Source organism: Spermophilus citellus, assembly GCF_964194105.1.
Source record: "Spermophilus citellus genome assembly, chromosome: 1".
NCBI classification, from domain to species: Eukaryota; Metazoa; Chordata; class Mammalia; order Rodentia; family Sciuridae; genus Spermophilus; species Spermophilus citellus.
Genome location: NC_138182.1, coordinates 181,119,745 through 181,140,466, shown reverse-complemented (window position 1 = coordinate 181,140,466; position 20,722 = coordinate 181,119,745). Strand labels below are relative to the sequence as shown.

Here is a 20,722-nt window from a genome sequence, read left to right as displayed (position 1 = left end):
CCCCTTTGATTCGCGGCCCGGAGGCTTCCCCCAGCTTTGAAATGCAAACCCGCCTTGGCTGGGGCCGCCGGCGGCCCGGAGCTATAAAAGGCCTGGGTGGGGCGGGCGCGGCGGCAGGGCCGGCGAGTTCAGGTGAGCAGTCGCTGGTCGTCGGGGCGGCCGGCAGCGGCGGCTCCAGGGCCCAGTATGCGCGGGGGGCCCCGCGGCCACCATGTACGTGGGCTATGTGCTGGACAAGGACTCTCCCGTGTATCCCGGTCCCGCCAGGCCCCCGAGTCTCGGCCTGGGTCCGCAGGCCTACGGCCCCCCGGGCCCGCCCCCCGCGCCCTCGCAGTACCCCGACTTCGCCAGCTACACTCACGTGGAGCCGACCCCCGCGCCCCCGACGGCCTGGGGCGCGCCATTCGCTGCGCCCAAGGACGACTGGGCCGTAGCCTATGGCCCCGGGCCCGCGGCCCCCGCCGCCAGCCCAGCCCCGCTGGCATTCGGACCCCCTCCGGACTTTAGCTCGGTACCCGCGACCCCGGGGCCCGGCTCGGGCCTCCTGGCTCAGCCCATCGGCGGCCCGGGCGCCCCGTCCTCGCCAGGAGCGCAGAGGCGGACCCCCTACGAGTGGATGCGGCGCAGCGTGGCGGCTGGAGGCAGTGGTGGCAGCGGTAAGGACACCTCCCCTCGCCCTGCGCCGCGCGACTATTCCCGGGGCACTGGCAGGTGCTCTGCGCGGCCCACGCTGCCCCTAGTTTGACCTCTGCCCTGGCGGGGCTCGGGTTGCCGAGAGCGTGGCCTCTGATCACTCTCTCCCTGGAGGGCTGTTGTGTCTTTCCGCTGAATCTCAGCCAGCAGGAGCCCTGGGGAGCCCACCCCAACCCTCTTTCTGCATAGACAGGGAAGCTGAAATCCCGCGAAGTGAGGAGACGTGCCTGTACTTGTGCAAGGCGGAACAAGAAGGCAGGTCCTCAGACTCCTATCCCGGCACTCCTAGGGGGTCTGGCCCTGGTGATCTGCCTGGGCTTCTTCCACTCCTGTCCTAGCTCCAGCAGAGGCGGCAAACCTGGATGTCGACCCTGCGAGAGTGGGCAGGTCACTTCCTTTCCAGGACTGAGCCCCCTATTTTACAGAGAAGAGATTGGGTCGTATCTTTTGGCTGGCAAAGAGTCTCTCTCACTAGTTTGGAGCTGGGGTCCCTACCTAACCTCCCCAGGGCCCTCCCTGAACTCTTGACCCTGGGGGAGGGGAGGTAGATGCTGTGGGGAAGGTGGCTACTGTTTGGCTCTGAGCCTGTGAACCTCCTGCCCCCAGGCAGGCCTCTCTGATCCACCCTCTTCAAAAGCAGGGGAGGGGGCAGGACAAAGGCTCAGCTTTAATGAGGGGCGGCCTGATCTTTATGGGTACCCCCTTTGTCATGTAACAGACTGGGACTTGTCTCAGTAGTGACTCCTGTTGGCCGGAAAGTGAACAGGACACCCCATTGTCCAGATTGTGTCTGGCCTGTCCTGACAAAGGCCACCTGGCTTTGGGGGCGGGAAGCTGGCCTGCCCACCCTTTGATGTCCAGTCCCTACTTCCCTTCCCCCAGCTGGGAGCAGCCTGCGACTTCCCCTATCTTCTCTCCTCAACTGCCATCTCCCCCACACACCCAGCCTGCCCCCTAGGCAGATGCTAGGCAGAAGCTGGGCAGCGCCTGATCAGCACTGCAGGCTCTGGCTACAATCATACCCTTCTTGGAAGTCCCAAGTTCCTATCTGCCTCTAGGGAGGTACAGGCAACCTCGCTCTGCCAATCACCTCTGTGACTGATTAAATAATATCAGGTAACGATATGGAATATTTAACTCTTAGAACATTGAAGTGGGCACTGTTTTTACTCTTGCTTTGAAGAGGAAGAAACTTTGTCTCCAACTAAATACTTGCCCAAAGCCATAGAATGTTACGGGACTGGGACGTGAACCCCGGTAGACAGAGCAGCACACCTGTGCACTCTTACTCTACTACACAGAGCTTCTCAGAGATTAGTCATCCCTTTGGGGTCTCAGTTTTACTGTCTGTGAAATGAGCAGGAAATAAGGTTGAATAGCAGTTTGTACCCCGCTTCAAGTTACAAAAAGACTCCTCTGCAAAATACAACTCTTTCCCTGGAGAAAAAGGAGAGCCTCCCAAAAGCTTTGTCTATAAATCCCAGAGGAAAAGCCCCACATTATATTCCAGGAGGGGAGATATTGGGGGCCTTGTCCTCAGCATCTTGCAGGTGTGTGGCTGGGAAGTCTGGAGAAGGAAACCCACATTTTCTCTCTTCCACTTGTGGCTTCCTGCGGATCAAGTGACTCTGCAGGTGGATGAGGAAGGTCCCCATGGGCAGGGACTCGGAGAGAGGCCATCTGCTGTGTGGGCTGGTGGGGTTCAGAGAAGTGGAGGGAGCTTGGGAGAGCTTCTGGGCTCTGAGATAGACAGAACACCTGGTCTCTAGGCATAAGAGCAGCTGAGCCCTGCTCCACTGGTGGTCACAAAAGTCATTTGTAAACTGTTATCTGCAGGCAGGTGGGGGCATTAGTAAGGCCTGCTTTCAGAGGATAGAGGGAAAGGCTTGGGAGACTTGGGTTCCGGAGGCTCCAGGAGAGCAGTTCCCCGGGAGCCAGGTTAGACCCGTCCTGCTGAGGATACAGGAACCTTGACTTTGGGAAGCTGGATGCTGCAGCTGACTGCTGCAGGTATGTGACTCTCGGTAGTGCTCCTGACCTGGGGGCAGAGTTGGGCTGGGACAAAAGAAAGGCCATGCCCCTCCACTCTTTGGCCTCAGTTTCTCCTTCTGAGCAATGAAAGCACAGGTTTCCGGAGGAGGCTCCTGGGTAACACTGTGGTCTGGGACAATTGAAGGAAAGATACTGCAGGCCCCGGCTCCTTAACCCCCAATGACACTGACCATCAGGCCTTCAGCCTGCCATTTTCTTGACCAGTCAGCCCCTTCTGTCCCCCTTCTGAGCACCTAGCTTCCTAGAATAGCTAAACTGGACAGTTAGCAGGTATGCAGTTGGGGAAACCACGGTCCAGAGGTGACAAGGAGTGTTCGTTTTACACAAGTGGAGGCTGAGCTGGGACAGGTCCAGATGAGTCAGTTTAGACTTCTTCTGTGGATTTCCATTGTATGTACAGTGAAGTCCATGCTCCCTCCTGAGGTGCGCAGAGCTGCACAGCTTCAGCACCTGGCCCTGCATGCCTCCCAATCAGCCCAGACCACACCCCCCGCTGCCCTGCTCCAGCTCTCCAGCCTTCTTGACGCTCCTCAGTCCTGCCAAGTCCCACTTCAGGTCATGTGCACCTGCTGTTCCCTCTTCCGGAAGCTCTGCCTTCCAGGTTCTTTGCACACCTGGTTACTTCCCGCCCTTCAGTTGTCAGCTCAATGGTCACCTCCTCAGAGGGGACCTCTGTGATTCCCAGAGTGGACCTCCCACATCCACTGATGATCTCTGCGTATTCCCTTCTGAGCACTAACCCAGTGCCAATGTACTCGCCTATTTTGATGTGTGCTTGTGAGCTCTCTATTCTCAAGAGGCCCAGAGTCTTTCTGACTTGCTACCATATCTGGGCACCCATCTCAACTCATGGCATCTAGTAAGTGCTCCATGCATTGTGTTGCATGAGTGAACAGGGAAAGTGTAAGGGACCCAAGGCGTCCCAGAGAACAGGGGAGGGGTGAGATGTCGGCTTTGACGTGGGTTTCTGTCACCGTCTGGGGATTGGACCCATGACTGTCCAGCCAGCAGTTCCTGCAGATGGTGGAGCCTGGCTGCCCACTCAGACAGTGCTCCTGCCTGACTTTCGGAGCTGCAGTCACCGAGGCTGGGACTGAGACTCTGGTCTCAGCAGGGTGGTAGAGATGGGAACCTTCAGGGAGAGGCTGTTGGGCTTCAGTCAGGCTACAATCCTTCAACAACATGTTAGTCAGCTCCGAGTGTTGCTGTCACTCGCTGTAGCCAGGATGGGGATGACTACAAGGGGTGCTATTGTTCTGTCTTCCTTCTTGGTTCTATAAATATCAGTGTTTTCATTAGGAGGGTTATAGTCATGCTTCTGTCGTGGGCTCAGCCTGATTCTTTGTGGATAAACAGTGCTTCACACATTAGTGGCCCGTTGGGGTGCCTGGTCTCATAGGACAGGCAGATGTTCACTCAGATGATGAGGCGGTTGCAGCAGAGTTCAGGTCGTGGTCCAACTCCACCAGCTTTCAGACGAGGAAAGTGACACAGGCGGAGAGGAGGGACACTCTTCCACCCACCCCTTAGCCCATTGCCAAAGCTGCAACCTGGCCTCCCACCTCCAGCCTCTGAGGGATGCCCCAGCTGTTTCCAAACCAGTTGTGAGGCTGACCTGCTCAAGAGCATTCCCTGGCTACCTACTGCTGTGGAATTGCCACTTCATTATTAAAAAAAAAAAAAAAAAAAAAAAAACAGCCCCATTTCTGATATTTAGAGCCCTCCTGAAAACTGCCTCCACCCCAGTACTGAAGACATTCTCCCAACTAGTTTGCCTAGAAACAGAGATGTTCTCTGGGGACAGGTAAGAGCCAGAGTTAGGGAGTCTCAAGTCTGGGGTTGCATTTCTTTTAGAAGCTGTATAGCCTCAGGCAAGCTAACCTGGATCATTTCTCTGAGCCTGAGATTCTTCCAGTGTAACATTAGGATAATGATAGGATTGAACCTTGAAGCCACGGTGCCTGTAAAGAACACCCCTGTTCCTGGTACACAGTAGGCAGCTGCAGCACGTGGGCACTTACGATCACCTCTGCCAGTCCTTGGCAGGTGCACACAGGTACACACCTCACACTTGCTGCCTCTCCAGTCTGATCCTCCAACCTGCACTGCCCCTCCTTCCTCCTCTGCATACTTACCAGTTCAAATGCTGCTCCTCCTCCAAGCCCACCTCCTTCAGGAAGCCCTCCTTGATTCTCCCTTCTCCAAGCACTCTGTCAACAACATGTATTACTGACTATCTGCTCTCATCTTCATATTTATCCCTGCCAACTGCCATCTGATATCCCCCCAGGACCAGTCCCGTTCAGTCCCAGCACCCCCAGTCTTGCACATAGGAGGAGCTCCTGATAAAGCTAATGGGTGGCATGGGCTGAGTCTTTGCCATGTGCAGGTGTTGTGACAAGAGCTTTGCACAGGTGATCTCACCTAAGTCTCATAACAACCCTAAGACGTGAAAGGATCTATTATTGGACTCATTTTACCGATGAGGTGGTTGAAGCTCAGGGAGGTCACATGGCCTGCCCAAGCTCACTCAGCTACAGGATGGTGGCACCAGTTCCACCAGAATCTAAGCCCACCGAGCATCTGTCAAACAAAGCACCACCTCCCCCATGTGCTTCCCAGGCCAGGTGGGGAAAAGGAGGCCAGCCAGGGGATGAGCATGCGAGGCTACGGGGAGGCCGGGGTGGAGGGCACAGCAGGGGCCAGGCTCTTGAAAGCTGCTTCTCCACGCAGAAGCTCCATTTGACACCTCGGCTCTCAGATGTAGCTGGGAAGGAGAATGACCCAGTTAGAAGGTGGCAGAAGGCTTTTTTTGGTTGAATGCCCCCCCCCCCGCCCGCCCCTCTTTGGCAGATACTGCTGCTTAGAGCTTCAGGAATCGTTCTAAAGGTCCGAAACAGCTTTGTTAGCAGCAGGGGCTGGTTTTGTTGGTAGGGAGTTGTCTTCGTGGGCTGGCTTCTTAGGCTGCTGTCTGGAAGCTGCTAGGATTTGGAAACAGCGTTGACATCTGGAGCCAGGACCATTGCTGTCAACAGGCTAAACCCTCCCGGTGCCAGCCTCAGCCCTCACCTGCATAGACCCCACTGCATCAAGAGGGAGAAGGAACAGGCAGGAGGTCACCACTGTGCACAGCATCCTCCAGTGCCTTCCCGTTGTTCTCGAAGTCAATCCATTCCCCTCCCTGGGGGGAATCCAGCGGCTCCAGCCTCATCCGGTGCCCCTCTTCTTATTCATTCATTCACTCATTCATTCATTCAGGAAGGCAGGCAGTAATACTCTCTTCTATGCCGTAGATTCTTCTGGGTGCTGGAGATTAGAGCTGAACAAGGCAAGCAGGATCCATCAACAGGCTGCCCCTGAGCCCCTCACTCTGTTCCTCCCTGCCTGAGGGCCTTTGCACATGCTGTTCTCTGTTTCTGGAATATTCTTCACTTATGACACAGAAGCTTCCTGCTAAACTTTCAGGTCTCAGCTTCAATGTCAGTCCTTCCAGGTGTCCCCTCACCAAGCTCAGTACAGTAGCTTTCGGCTCCCTGTTCTCTGTCCCCCACACTATGAATCACAAGTGACAATTATTTCATTTGTACATTTGTTTTTAACTTGTCTCCCCTCCCCCCATGGAAGAGATGAATAGCAAATAAGGGCTGAACACCTGTCAACATCGCACTAACACGAGCTGGTGTCTACTGGGTGCTCGGCACTTTGGCAAATGCGGGAGTTCAGACCCCAGACGGCACACTTCTCCATCAGCTTAGTGGCTGCAGACAGGTAGCAGTGAAGTGGATGGGAACGGGTGCTTTGGAGGCTAGGGCCAGCAGCTGGTGGATTAGATGTGGGGGATGAGGGGTATAGGCCTCAGTTATGCCAACTAGGCCCTTGGCCCTAGTGACTGGGGATGGCGTATCCCTTGGTAAGATGAGGGAGATGGAAAAGTAGCAGGTTTGTTTCATGCCTTCAGTAAGAATTCACCATATAGTCAACGTGTGTGTCAGGCACGTTGTGAGCACAGTGCCATGGTCCCCACCTTCACGAGCATGCGGGAGCCAAGGCCCTTGAGGAGGATGTCTGCCAAGGTCATATAGCTGGCCAGCGGTAGGAAAGGGCAGGAGTCCAGAGTCCCTCCTGGAACTTCAGCTGAAAGAGAGCCTGCGGAACCACCTTCAGAGGGTTAGCAGGGCCTTCACCTCCGGCTAGAAGAGGGCGGCAATGGGGGCGCGGCCTGTGAACCCCTCCAGGAAACAGACCGGGAGGCTGCAAGCAGCTCAGCCTGGGAGGAGACTTGAAGGGATGCAGGTGCTGTTTCCAGTCCTGGGCTATCCTGGGCTGGGGCGCCCTGTGGGAAAACATGGGAAGAATGCAAATGGGTGGTGGGTGCAAGACCAGCCCCTGCTACCACTGGGACAAGCGCAGTCTGGGTGGGCGTACGCTGCGGCCTGGCCCTGGCCTCGATGGGAGCTGGGTCTAGCAGTGTGTCCGGAAGACCCTTCTGCCATGATGGAAGTGCTCTACATCTGAGCTGCCCAGTAGGTGCCCACAAGCCACTCGAGGCTGTTGAACACCTGGAATATAGTTAATGTGACTAAGAAACTCAATTTTACTGTTTATTGAGTTTATTTCAGTGTGGTGCATTTTGTCCCATTGTCCCAGTTAGGAAACATGTATGAAAACTTTAATACAATATATCATATGTCCTATGTTATAACAGTCATAATAGCACTAGTTGGCATTCATTAACATAATACATAAGCTCTGGATTAAGATCGCCAACTTATTTTAATGCACCTGTGTCCACTTCATTAACATATTCGCAAAATTGAAAACTTGGACTTAATGGATTAAACAGCCACATGTGGCTGGCTGTGGCGAATCGGGCAGCATAGGGCAGTCCCTCTCAAGAGGTCCTGGAGTGGTAATCCATTCCAGATGGCCTCCTTGTTCAGCCGCCGACTGTCTCTCTAGGGTAATGCCATTGCCTCATTGTCACACTGGCTTTTATTAATAATTACTTGTCAAGTAGAGGATCACACCTGGCCCCATCACCACCTTGGAAAGGAGGCACTCACACCTGCATTTTTCCAAAGAAATCGACTGGAATTCAACGAGGTCCAGTGGCTTTGTTTGGGGACACATCACAGGCATGTGGCCAGCCTGGGTTAGAATCTTCAGATCTCTGACTCTGAAGTCCCTTCTTTTGCTGTTTCCCCAAGCCAGGACAGACTGCAGGCCTCGATAAAGAAGACAGAGCAGCCAATGATGTCAAGGTTGCAGGTGGCCCAGGAGGGAAGGGCGCAAAGACAGAGAACTCTGACTGGCAGGAGGGAGACGTGGGAGGAGAGCTTGGCCAGGGTTGCTGGGCTCCCTCGGGAGATCAGCCTGGCCATCTCCCTTCTCTCCCACACTCCTCAGCCCTCCTCCAGGGATTGAGTGAGGAACCATTATACAGAAACCTGGGACTGTCCACTCAGCCAGGACCCAGTTATGGGCCCAGCAGGAAGCCTCATGGCCCCAGAAAGTATCCATTCATCACCAAACTGGTGGGTCAGCTGCAGCAGAGGTTCAACTGCGGGTGGTGCGGATGGGGAAACAGACCCAAATTGGAGATCACACACCCGGCCGATGGCCCAGCCAGGTTTCCTCACTCCTAGGCCAGCGTGTTCTTTGCCCTGTGGCTCTCTACCAGGCCACATTCCTCCCCTTTCCCAAGGGATTCCTCCAACATTCGTTTCTGCAAATAGCTCAGTTCTGCTTTTCTTATCCATGGCTCTTTGCCATTCACAGACTGTATTCCCGGTCCTTTCTGTGCCCCTGGCAGTGGGGAGGAAACCCAAGGATGTTCAGACACCCGCCCTTCAGCTCAGTTGACCAGGCTGGACCACACCCTAGTTCTCTGGCCCCCTCAGGCAAGGCCTGGAGACACCCCGTACACCCAGCCTTTCCCCAAACCTCAGTAGGGTGTGAGGCACCTCCACTTTGGGCTTCCTGCACTCCGTCACCATTACCTCCCCCAGGCTTGTGTTTTATATTAAATTTCTTTGTCTGCTCATCATATTTGAATTTCTTTCCCCCTCCCCAAATATTCCAGAAACTGCCCAGCATCCTCTTGGTTAAGTCCATCTCTTTTCCTCCCCACTCCTGTCCCCGGGGGTTCTTGTCACTCCAACTCACCACGGGCCCTAATAGGGGTCAAGCTCTTTCTTTGCAAACTGTTGAGGAGAAAAAGGTGGCCAAGGTCCCACCCCACGTCAGTGGCAGGCCTGGGACAAGTAATAAAAACTCCCCACTCAAAGCCACAGGCTCTTTCTTAGTCTCTACCAGACGTAGGAAGGCGAAGGTACCCAGACTCCTGGGGCAGGTCGGCCCTTGGGAGCACCTCCTGCGCCCTTTGTCTTTACCACCTCTGTCTTTGCCTGTTGGCTCTGCAGTTGCCTCAGCAAGTGACCTGAGAACCTCTCTGGACCTCTTTCTTCATCTAGAAAAAGGAAGGCTCTTTGGAGTAGGAGTCTGTGGCTGCTCTTGCCCCACTTCCCTAGCTCCCTCCCAGGGAAAGCCCAGGCTTTTCTCCTTGTGTCCCCAGGCTGGCACCAAGGACACTATGCTTCCTGCTCCACTCTTCTGGAAGATGCAGGCTATGCCCTCCCTTGGGTCTTGGCTGGGGTGATAGGCAATGAGGAGGGTCTTGTCTCTGAGGAAGGGCTCAGAGCTACACAGAACTAGAGGACATAGGCCCTTGGGAGCTGACACCCCAGCCCTCTTTTGGGACACAGGAGACTCTGAGGCCCAAAGAACAGGGGAACTTATTCAAGGACAGACAAATGGTGCAGAACCAGGACCAGGATCTATTGAGTCTAGCTGTTGCTTATTAGAGATGGCAGGGAGATGAGGAGTCAGCAGACCCAGGTGGACCCTGGTGGAATGCGTCTTTAACCAACTCCTGTGCATGAATGTGTAGCGTTGGAGTGGGATCCTGATGCACAATCATCTGGGGCCGGACCACCCAGGGAGGGGTCACCGAGGATTTGGGACTGGATTTGAGGTTTACACACCTTAGGACAGAGCTGGTCATCCCTCAAGGCCACACACCCAGCAGGAAGAGGGCAAGGGAAGTGCTGACCCAGACATCATTTGATTTTCTTGGAGCCATTCACCCCATTCTGGATCAGAAGCCACACTCTGTCCTTGCCTGGCCCAGGCCAGATAAGGGGAGCCCACTTCAAGTCACCAGGACTCCTACCCTTGGTCCTCCAACTGGGCAAGCCTGGTGTCTAGACTCTGAGACTGGGAAATGGGCCTCAGAATTCAATAATAACAAACACAATCAGAGAATCAACAAACACTGGGAGCTTTGTGTTTCCAAGTTGGAAGGCACCTTAACAGAGAAACAGTCCCATCCAACACACCATCCCTTGGACAGATCCAGTGCCTGACATTCCTGCCAAATGGCTGTCCCATGCATATTGGAAATGTAGGCTCTGCCCTCCTGGTGCACCTGCTACATGGCAGGCACAGTGCTAGGCACCACCCCTCTACGCCTCAGTTGGAGATCATTACGGGAGACCTTCCACCATGTGAGAGGTTGAGCGCTATTTCTGAGGCTATTTCTTTTTTTTTTTAAAGAGAGAGTGAGAGAGAGAATTTTAATATTTATTTTTTAGTTTTTGGCGGACACAACATCTTTGTTTGTATGTGGTGCTGAAGATTGAATCCGGGCCGCACGCATACCAGGCGAGCGCGCTACCGCTTGAGCCACATCCCCAGCCCTTCTGAGGCTATTTCTGAGACCTGGTTTTGAGTCCCACCTGCCTTGACGTGTGGACCTCTCTGAGCCTCAGCTTTCTCATCTGTAAATAGATGTGACAGTGACACAACACCACAGGTTGTTGAGAGACATATTCAAAGTGCCTGGTGCAGGGACATGATGGCTATTCTTAGAATAATAATTATCCCCATTTTACAGATACAGAAAATGAGTCTCAGAGAGGTGAGGAGACTGTCCTAGGCTGTCTTACCAGTGAGAAGATGCCTCATGCAGCCAGAGGTCTGCTCGTGCAAACAAGCCCTACCAGAACCTGGAGAGCTGGTTAAGTGCCCAGAGGCCCATTCCAGCCTTGCTGACTCCAAATTTCGGGGCCAGGATCTGTGCTTCTAGAAAGCTCCCCTGGAGTCTGAGGCTGCTGGTCCTGCCCTTTGCATGCTATAGGAGGTAGGGTGCTCACGGCCTACAGCATAGGATGAGATTTTTTTTTTGGTTTTTGGTTTTTGTTTGTTTTTTTGGTACCAAGGATTGAACTCAGGGTCCACTCGATCACTGAGCCACATCCCCAGCCCTATTTTATATTTTATTTAGAGACAGGGTCTCGCTGCATTGCTTAGCACCTCACTTTGCCGAGGCTGGCTTTGAACTTGCAATCTTCCTGCCTCAGCCTCCCGAGCAGCTAGGATTACAGGCCTGTGCCACTGCACCCAGAAAGGATGAGCCATTCTTTGCATTCCAAAACCAGATCAAAGAGCCATCCGAGGTTCTTCCCACCCCGACCCTCTGCTTGCCCCTGAAGGGCTGGGGGCTCCCCGCCATCTCGCCACCCACACAGGCATCCGGTCCCAAGGGTTACTTGTTAGGTGGCTGGGAGGGGCTGGCCCCTCATCAGACACCTGTTAGAGAAGCCTGGACTTCCCCCTTAGCCCCAATATCCCGGGTTCCTGTAAATCATTCATCCTGGGCCCTCTCCCTGCCCCGTCGCTCTCACGCACCACCCAGGCCCCTCCTCTCTGGGCTCTGGAGGTAGCACAGGTGCTCAGAAGATGGGACAGGAAGGATGGTTGAGAGACATATTCAAAGTGCAGTTCCTAGTTCTATCTAGAGCTGGGACCGGAGCCCAGGTCTCCTGACTGTCATTGAAAGTACAGTTCACATCTGCACATGGTAAACATTGAGACACCCCAGAGTCTCCCTCCACCAATGGCTTTCCTCCTCCAGCTCCTCTCCCCAAAGGAGCAGCCCCTGTTACTGGGCTTCTCGTAGGTTCATTGGAAAGAACTGTATGGAGACATGAACAGTGTGTGTTGTGTATCCCCCGCTTTTGTACAAAACAGTGACATATTTTTTTTTGCACCAATCTGTGTCTTGCTTTTCCACATATCTTAGAAACTGCTCCATGTTGCACTTTTGCAGTTTTGTGACTTTGTCTTGATGACTCTTCTCCACGGATGCACCCAGTTATCTTTCCTCCCTGGATGACAAGTGGGATTCTCCAGGTTCTGGGCCACATAAGGAATCTGACATTTTTCTTTGGCAGAGTCCTTTTCTTGGGAATAAAACCGTGTGCTTCAAGCAGCCTGACCAGATAGAGGCTGGCCAATGGGTTCCTATGCCCGCTGGCCCCTCTTCCAGGGTAAGAGATGGGATGCCCGGATGCCAAGGCCCTTGGACCAGGTCTCCACTGGCACCCTTGCCAGAACCAAGGAGAAACTATGCAGCCAGCATCTCAAGCCTCCCCTCCATCTTGGGAAGAGCTGGGCCAGAGGTCTTACCACCACCAAGCAGGATGGCTCTCAGCCAGAGCCTGTGTGGAACCCTGCTTCCCTGGCCTGTGAAATGGCCCTGTGCATTCCTGTTTCCACCAGAAAGAACAGGAGAGAGAGCTGGGTGCAGAGAGAGAGGACACCTGTAACTGCTTAGGCCCAGGTCCTGGTGGGCAAGGAGCCCCATCCCTCCCCAGGCCCACACTCTTCCAGGGGGTGGCTGGGAGTCCTCTAGGGTTGTTTGGTTTGGTTTGGTTTGTACGGGGGATTGAACCCAGGGGCACTCTGCCACTGAGCTACATCCCAGGACCTTTTTATTTTTTACTTTGAGACAGGGTTTCCTTAAGTCACTGAGGGTCTCACTGAGGGTCTTATTGAGACTGACCTCAAACTTGACATCCTCCTGCCTCGGCCTCCTGAGTCCCAGGATTACAGTGTGCACCACTACAGCTTGCTTTCTGGGTGTTTTAAAGGGCCCGGTTGCTGCTATCCAACCCCAGCACAGGCCAGGCTCCCAGGGGCCCCCCACATTTCTCTGACCCCTCCTTTCCTGGAGGGGGTGGTCTGCTCTTTACACTCCTATTGCCAATGCTTAGGACAGTGGGCGGCAGGCTCAGCAGCCCCAAAATATGGTGGGGTGAAGAGACCTGCACTGGAGGAGACAGAGCCCTAGAGCAGGGGACACAGTGTTGGGCAGGTCTGCGCTCACTGGGGCCTCCAGGCAGGATGAAAAAGAGACTTGCCAGGCTTCTTATTTGGACCTCTGGCTGCCATGTGACCATCCTGGACGCGTCTCTTCTCTGTAAAAAACGAAAGGAGACTAAACTCCCAGGACTCCTTCCGGCTCCAGCTGAGCAAACCCAGCAGGCGGGCAGAGGCTTCAGAGCCCTCCTGGGCCCTGGTTGCGGTGGCATTAGGCAGAATTGTTTGGAAACAGTGTTGAATTTTCTAGACTAAGGAGAGGCCCCATCTGGAGCCACAGCCTCAGCAGCCACTCCCTTGGCCCTTTCCTGGGGCAGACCTGGCGGAGGGCCGAGGCTGTCCCGTGCTCTGTTGGGCAGCAGACTGAGGTCAGGGGATCCGGAAGCATCCGGTGTGGTTCTGCTGCTCTGGCAGGAAACCCAGGGAACAGCCGCCCAGGAACATCTGTTGTCTCCCGCTCTCCACGGAGCTGTTGGCCCACGAGGAGCCCGGTGGCTGTCCTGCCAAGCTGCGTGGGCCTGGTGGAGGGCAGAGCCAGGATGGGGGTGGGCAATGCAGAAGCACGAGGGTCGGCCAGGGCCAGGGCTGCAAGTAGGGAGGTGAAGGCTGGCTGCCGTGGGGCCCTGGGTGAGGTGGGCAGGGCCCCGCGGTGGCTCTGAGACCCACCAGGCCCTGGAGGACACATGCGTGCTGGGGTGCACCTCCTATTTATAGCCACATGGTCAGCTGCTTACAGAGGAACTGGTATTTTGCCAGGCTCCCCCCCAGCCCAGGCCAAGCAGGACTCTTAATATTCTCCCCAGACCTCCAATCTCAGCCCCAAAGACAGCCCTGACATGAAGCCCAGATGCTCCTCAGTCCAGCTCCTTGCCCTGGCTGAGCCCCATCTAGAAGCAAGCCACCACCTCCTCCCTCCTGGGTTATTGCACGTCCGCTTCCTCTCCACAGTCTGCTTACTACGAAACAGCCAGGGGAACGTGAAAACCTACATCAGACTTCGTGTCTTCTGTGCTCAAAACCCTGCAATGGCTCCCATCCCAGACACAGTAAAACCCAGAGTCCCTCCCCTTATGTCCTGCCCCTGTTCCCCTTGCTTCCTCCATCCCACCCCACCAGCTTCCTCACTGTTCCTCAAACCTGTCAAGTGGCAGCTATGCTCCCACCCCAGGGCCTTTGCACTTACTGGTCCCTCTGCCAGATGTCTGCTTGCCTCTTTCCCTTCTCTCCTTTAGCTCTTTGCTCAGATTCCCCTGCTCAGCAAGGCCTTCATGAGCCAGTATATTTAATAAAACTTTTTTTTTTTTTTTTTTGGAGATTGGGTCTGGCTTTGCTCTGCAGGCTGGCCTCGGACTCCTGGGCTCCAGCGAAGCTCCCTTCTCAGCCACCTGTGGGGCTGGGACTCAGTCACCTCAGGTGCAGGCCTCCTCCCTCTTAGTCCTCCCTCTCTGCTTTTCTTTTTCTCCAAATACTCATCAATTCACATTTCAAGTGTTTTCTACATTTACTTTCTTTTTGTGGGTCCTGCTCCCTTAGAACCTGAGCTTCCTGAGGGCAGGGATTCCTTTATTTTGTCCCCTGCCTACCCCAGGGCAGGGCTCCAGGCAGGAGCTCAGTGATGATGACCTGGGGAGTCACTGCAGCCCTGCTGCTCTGGGCCTGCCCCTACCCTGCCGCAGCCCGGCTCAGGGTTTGCTGTCCAGGGTCAGGGACTCTTGAGGTCCCCAGCAAGCCCCATCCTTCCTGCCTGAGTGTGGGGTCAGCATTCAGCAGGGACTGGGGAGCCCCGGCCCAGCTACTCCTCAGTTTCTGAATCCTTCCATTTGCCGTCCAGCCATGGTGGCCTCCCCTGCCCTCTTTTGCTGACATCTTCTTAGCCTCAGTCTACCCTTGTCTGCCAGGTGTCCCCTTCGGATCTGAGCACCCCTGAATCAGAACTACTTGGGGGTTTTCAGACACGTGGTTTCCCCCAGGCTCTCAGATTTTAACAGGGACACCCAGAAACTGTGCTTTTACAAGCTCCTGGGAATGTCCTTTGCTCAGCCACAGCTGGCAAATGCTGACTAGAGCTGGCAGAGCTGGTGGTCAGACCGGGTCCCTGGGTCAGGAGGCCTGAGAGAAGCCCCAGCCTCAACAGCAGCCCCACCTTTTGTGGGTGCCCCCCTTACCTTCCCTCCTGGTCCTCCTGCTTCTCAGGCAAGACCCGGACCAAGGACAAGTACCGCGTGGTCTACACGGACCACCAGCGCCTGGAGCTGGAGAAGGAGTTCCATTACAGCCGCTACATCACCATCCGTCGGAAGTCAGAGCTGGCCGCCAATCTGGGGCTCACCGAAAGGCAGGTGTGTAGGGGTTCCCCCACCTCAGCCTGGCAGCAGATTACAGGGCTCAGTAGGGGGAGAGCAGAGAGGCCAAGGGTCCAGGCCGTGGTCACAGCACAGCTGACCCTGAGCTGCTGCCAGCAGGTGCCCCAAGGAAACCTGATATTCCTGCCACCTCAGCGGGGAGCCTCTGGCTCAACAGCTGTGCCCTCTAGCAGGGAGCAGCCATGGGAACAGGAGGGCTCCCAGAGGGGGCCTTGGAGGAGGAAGAGGAAGGTGGCCTGGGGGAGTGAGTTCTACAGGGAGAGGAGCAGGAGAGATGCCACAGACACCACCTGGAGAAGGGCCAGCCCTATGTCTTCCTCTCTCCTCGCTCTGCCACTGTCTCCTGCACCCATCGCCCGTAGCCTCCTGTTCTGTGATCCTGCAGGTGAAGATCTGGTTCCAAAACCGGCGGGCGAAGGAGCGCAAAGTGAACAAGAAGCAGCAGCAGCAGCAGCAGCAGCAGCAGCAGCAGCAGCCGCCGCTGCCCCAGCTGCCGCCGGCCCTGGACGGCACCTCTGCCCCCGCAGGACCGCCCCTGGGCGGCCTGTGCCCCAGCAGTGCTGGCCTCCTCGCTGCCTCCTCCCCGATGCCTGTCAAGGAGGAGTTTCTGCCCTAGCCCTGCCAGGCTTGTGGCCTGGGGCCTGGGCACTCAGGTGCTAGGGAAGGGGCTTCTGTGGGGCCCAAGAGGTCCTAGAGTCCCAGCCCCGCTGCTGACCTTGGGGGTCACCGTGGACAAGTCACCCACCCGCTCCCTGCATCCCTTGGCCCGAGTGTGCCATGAGCTCGTGGCCTGCTGGCTAAGCACCTTCCAGTCCCCGATTCTAGACCTCAGGGGAGTCGGGGCCCAGCGCTGGAGGTCTCAGGCTCCTCGAGACATCTCAGGCCCCAGAGAACGGGTGGCAGAGCAAGACAAGGCCCCGCCTCCTCCTCGTGGTCTTAAGGAGTGAGGTGGGAGGCCGCCGTAAGGACCAGACTGACCTGGAGAAGGGTCTCTTGCCCAGAGAAGGTGGCAGGTTTGCAGAGCAGGACGTGAGAGGCAGGCTGTGTGGCTCACCAACACTCACCTCTCCTGCCTCAGCCTTACCTCAGCCTGCCTCACAGCAGTGTGCCCTGAGTCCTCCCCAGCCTGGATGCTGACACAAAGCCCCGGGGCCTGGGCCTGGTGGCCATCCTTGTCCACTCACCAGCACTCTCAGGGAGGCCTGCAGATAGAGGGGCCCTGCCCAGGGGAGAAGGGGGCCAAGTGCACCCTGCAGGGTCCTACCACTCCACAAGGCTGTCCGTCCTTCAGGATTCAGGCCCCAGGGAGCCGCCAGAGACTTTCTCTGGACAAAGCCAAGGTCACAGCTGGACAGATGTTATATAGAGACTGGAATCTTTTGGATGCAGCTTCAAGAATAAATTTTTTTCCTCCTTAAAAAATGAATAGAATTATTATACACAGCATTGAAGAAAAAACAATTAAAGAATCGTTCTCACCCTTCACTAACAATAGCATATTTCCTTCCCATTCTGCAGGCCTACAACAAGGTCACCTTTAAAATACTCCTAAAAGATCAAAACAGGACACTGTTAAAATAAGTCTATGAGATCACGTAGACGTCTGTGTGCATCTGTGAGCAGAATCACCAGACTCAGCCTATCGGTCTATTGAATTTTTAAGCCACATTCAGTTCAGGTTTTTCTTTCAACTGATGACACTTGTTGGGCACCCCATGTGCTGTGGCTGGGCCCCAGAAGCAAATAGTCCTTGCCACCCGGGCGTTCCTAGCCCAGTGGGAAGCCTGCCAGGTACGTGGATGGCGCTATTACAAAAGGACAAGAGTCAATCAGAGCCGCGCTCCAGGCATCCCGGGACTCAGAGCATCCAGGGAACAGAGTCAGCTCCTAGCTTATCCTGGAAGGCCTGGGGGGCTTCCTGGAGGAGGCAAGGTTGGAACTGAGACCTCGAGGTCAGGCCAAGAAGGGAAGAGTAGTAAAAGTGGGCCTGAGGGATGTGAACTTAGAGTCCAAGTCTTTTTGACTCAGGGAGAAGCCATTGTCCTTAGGTCCCTTCCAGAGGTGGGCAGGAGTCTGCTACCTGGGGCTCTCTCCCCAGAGGGCTCTGGTGCCAGCTGCCTGCCCCTCTGTTTACTGTTCTGGGAGGTGGCCAGGCCATAAAATGTGTGCACAGCCTGCTTGCCATTGCCCTTTGCTCCTGGGGCCCAGGATGACAATGCACAAGGTGGACCTGATCCTGGCACGGGCCCTACAGAGCAGCAGGTGCTTCTCTTTCTCCTCCTACCGGTGGTCTAGGAGAAACCATGGCCCCATCAGTGACAGTAGATGCCTAAGGCACAAGAACCAGATGGCACCAGAGGAGAGGCCCAGGGTCCCGAGAAGAAGGGGAGAGAGACAGGTGGAAAGGTAGCCGGCAATGATGAAATTTAGCTTTCTGATCTTTAAATGCCATTTGCTGTGTGACTCTGGGGTAACTGCTTCCCCTCTCTGGACTTCCGTTTCCCCTTGTAAAACGAGGGAGTTTGTCTTCCAGAAATAAGTGACTCTGGTCAAGTAAATTGGGGAAATCCTGCAGATTTCACCACTCTGGGAGAGCCAAACTGATGTCTCCAACAAGACCCCCAGCCAAAAGTTCCCTTAGATTGTCCTTAATTCAGTGTTCCAAAGGCTCCCTTCCCAGGAAGCCCCTACTAACTCCTCCCTGTCTCCTACAGAACTCCCCATGCTCTGGAGAATGGGCGCTCTGAACTGGAGGACCAGGCAGTCCCTGTGAGGGACGCAGCGTAGAGCAGCAGGTCTCGTGGTCAGATGGCCCGGGTCCCAGAGTGACCTTCCCGGCAGCGCTCCTTGAGGCAGGGTAGTCGGCCGCCCTGCCCTCAGCCTCCTCAGGGACCAGTGGGAAAGCCACTGATCTTAGATTGGGTGGAGAACAGGCCCCTGTCTGTAGGATGTGCTGTGTTTTAGCCACCTGCTGATGGGGCTGTCACCTCCTAGTGTGAGAGGCCTGTGGGCTGGACGGATGTTCTAACCATCCCCACCCCCCAGCACCGAGGACAGATGGTGGCTGTGAAGATCTGAGGCAGGACAAGCCTAGCCCCCACCTCAAGAAGACCTCTGCCTGGCAGGAGGCCAGTGGCCAGGCCTGGCAGGTGGGGTGAGCTATGGCAGTTGCTCAGGAGGGTGGGTGGGCCACAGGCGGGGTTGGTGTCCCCTGTCCATTGGCGTTTGAGTTCCAAGAAAAAGGAAACTCCCACCTAAGGCGACTTCCAAAGAGTGCCAAGGGCTGCCTTGTACCTGTCAGTTTCCTGTCACCTAAGAGTTCCACCAGAGTCCGGGGTGTTGTAACAGCTCAGGAGAAAGACCCCCCCCAGGTCCCGTCAGACCCTGCAGACACCCCAGGACTAAGAGCTGTTCCAGCTTTCCAATAAGGAAATTGTACATGGTAATTTTATGTCCCCTTCTTCCTGGTGGCAGGCCCCACGCTGGTGCTGGCGACCTGGGATCCAAAAATACACGTGTCTCGGTCTGGCCTGGCAAGGCCCACAGCCTGGTCACAGCCTGGTCACAGCCTTTTTTAAAAAAAAATACCTTTATTTATTTATTTATTTATTTTATGTGGTGCTGAGGTTCGAACTCAGTGCCTCACACGTGATAGGCAAGCGCTCTACCACTGAGCCACATCCGCAGCCCCTGGTCACAGCCTTTTACAAGTCAGAATTGTGCATGTCAACACTGTGTTTGGCATACAATTTGAGGGGTTCACAGACCCCCAACCCCAGGTTGGAACCTTTGCTTGTGGAAGAGCCATTGTCTTCATTGACTGCCAGGAGCATTGAGCAGAGCAGGCCCCAGCTGAGCTCTAGGGGGTACTGAGGGTTGGGAGGGAGTGAAGAGCTCTCCAGCAGCCCTCTGTGTGCACACGCATCTGTGACTGTGATGGGCAGGGACAGGAGGAAGAGGGGCCCAGGAAGACTCAGGATCTCTGAGGAAAGCAGCAGCAGAGAGCCGCGCAGGCCTAGCCCCGGTCAGCTGGGGAGGGCAGCCCCATGGTGGGGGGCTGCTCCGGAACCACTTTCTCTGCACCACACCAGATGGGCCAGCAGTCTGGAACCTCGTTCTTCACAGTCCCCACTCCTGGTGTAGCAAAACACATGCTCACAGTGATAAAATCTGATCGTTTAGGCGAATTAAAAATGTTTATTTATATGCATTTAAAAATATCTCCCTATATAATAAAAGGAAGTACATTTTCATCTAACACTTTCCTTAAATCAGCTCACATCTTCATTGCACTTCAGGTTGGATGTGAGACCAGGAGGAATACTGAGAGAAGCAGCGGAGGGGGGGGGGCACTACATATTTCCTGAGTGCATTCCTAGGTAGTGATTTTGCCCAGTGATACCCCAGCCCACTCTGGCACGGGGGAGGGGAATATTGTGGCAGCAATAGTCAAGTTCCACCAGAGACCGGGATGTTGTAACAGGTCCCGTCAGACCCTGCAGACACCTCAGGGCTAAGAGGTGTTCCAGTTCCAATAAGGAAATTGTACATGGTAATTTGGTCACTAAATCCTGGCTACTTGTATGATCATAAAACTGGGACTTCAGTGGGAGGGTGATTGATACAGATAATAACATCTTTAAGATGTTTTAGGTGTTGGGGGGAAGGTGGCAGAGAGGTGTGGCCTGGAGGGTGTGGCCCTGGCTGGGCCACACTCCTAGATTCCAGACATGACTCGGTTTCTACATTACTGAGGGATTTTGCCAATCCTGCCCCCTCTGACTTGGCTTCCCCATCTGAGAGGCATGGACCATTTGACCATTTGCATGCCACAGCCCCAGCGACTGTCACCAAAGCTCAATAGTCACCCCATGATGTATTTGTTCAAGGAAGGCTAACTTCAGGGCCCCATTCACCTCTCTTTCCCCCGGTACTGCTCAGAGGGGTCAGAAAGAGGTCAGTTTCCTTGGTTCCCAAGTCAACAGTCTCTGGCTACTCCCCATCCGTAAGGTTCTCTAACCTTGCAAAAGGCCTGGGGAACCCCATGCCAACGGGAGGGAGACAGGTCTGCAAGGCTGCTGCTTCTCCTGTAAGAGACTTAGTGACAAGCCCTGGGCCAGGGCCTCCTTGGATTCAGGGGTACCTGACTTTGGCCTATCTCCAGGCATGGCCCGTGGCCCTCCTGGCTTTATCTCCAAAGCACAGAGATTCAGTGTTCTCTGTGACCTTGGGCACACGATTTACCTCCTTTGAGTCAGTTTCCTCAAGTATAAAATGAGATGCATGAACCTATCTTCTCAGGCTGTTGGAAAAGACTAAAAATTGGATTTTGGTGCTGAGTATGGTGGGGCATGCCTATAGTCCCGGTGACTCAGAAATCTGAAGCAAGTTCA

At 55.1% G+C, this 20,722-nt stretch overlaps 1 protein-coding gene across 1 annotated transcript; it reads left to right on the top strand.

The window, feature by feature from the left end:
* Positions 1-211: 211 nt before the first annotated feature.
* On the top strand, positions 212-16,141 carry CDX1 (caudal type homeobox 1; the record flags this gene model as incomplete). Its single annotated transcript, XM_081297537.1, has 3 exons — positions 212-656; positions 15,160-15,305; positions 15,715-16,141. The coding sequence occupies 3 exons, from the start codon at positions 212-214 to the stop codon at positions 15,943-15,945; spliced, it is 822 nt and encodes a 273-aa protein (XP_081153663.1). The 3' UTR covers positions 15,946-16,141.
* Positions 16,142-20,722: the final 4,581 nt, after the last annotated feature.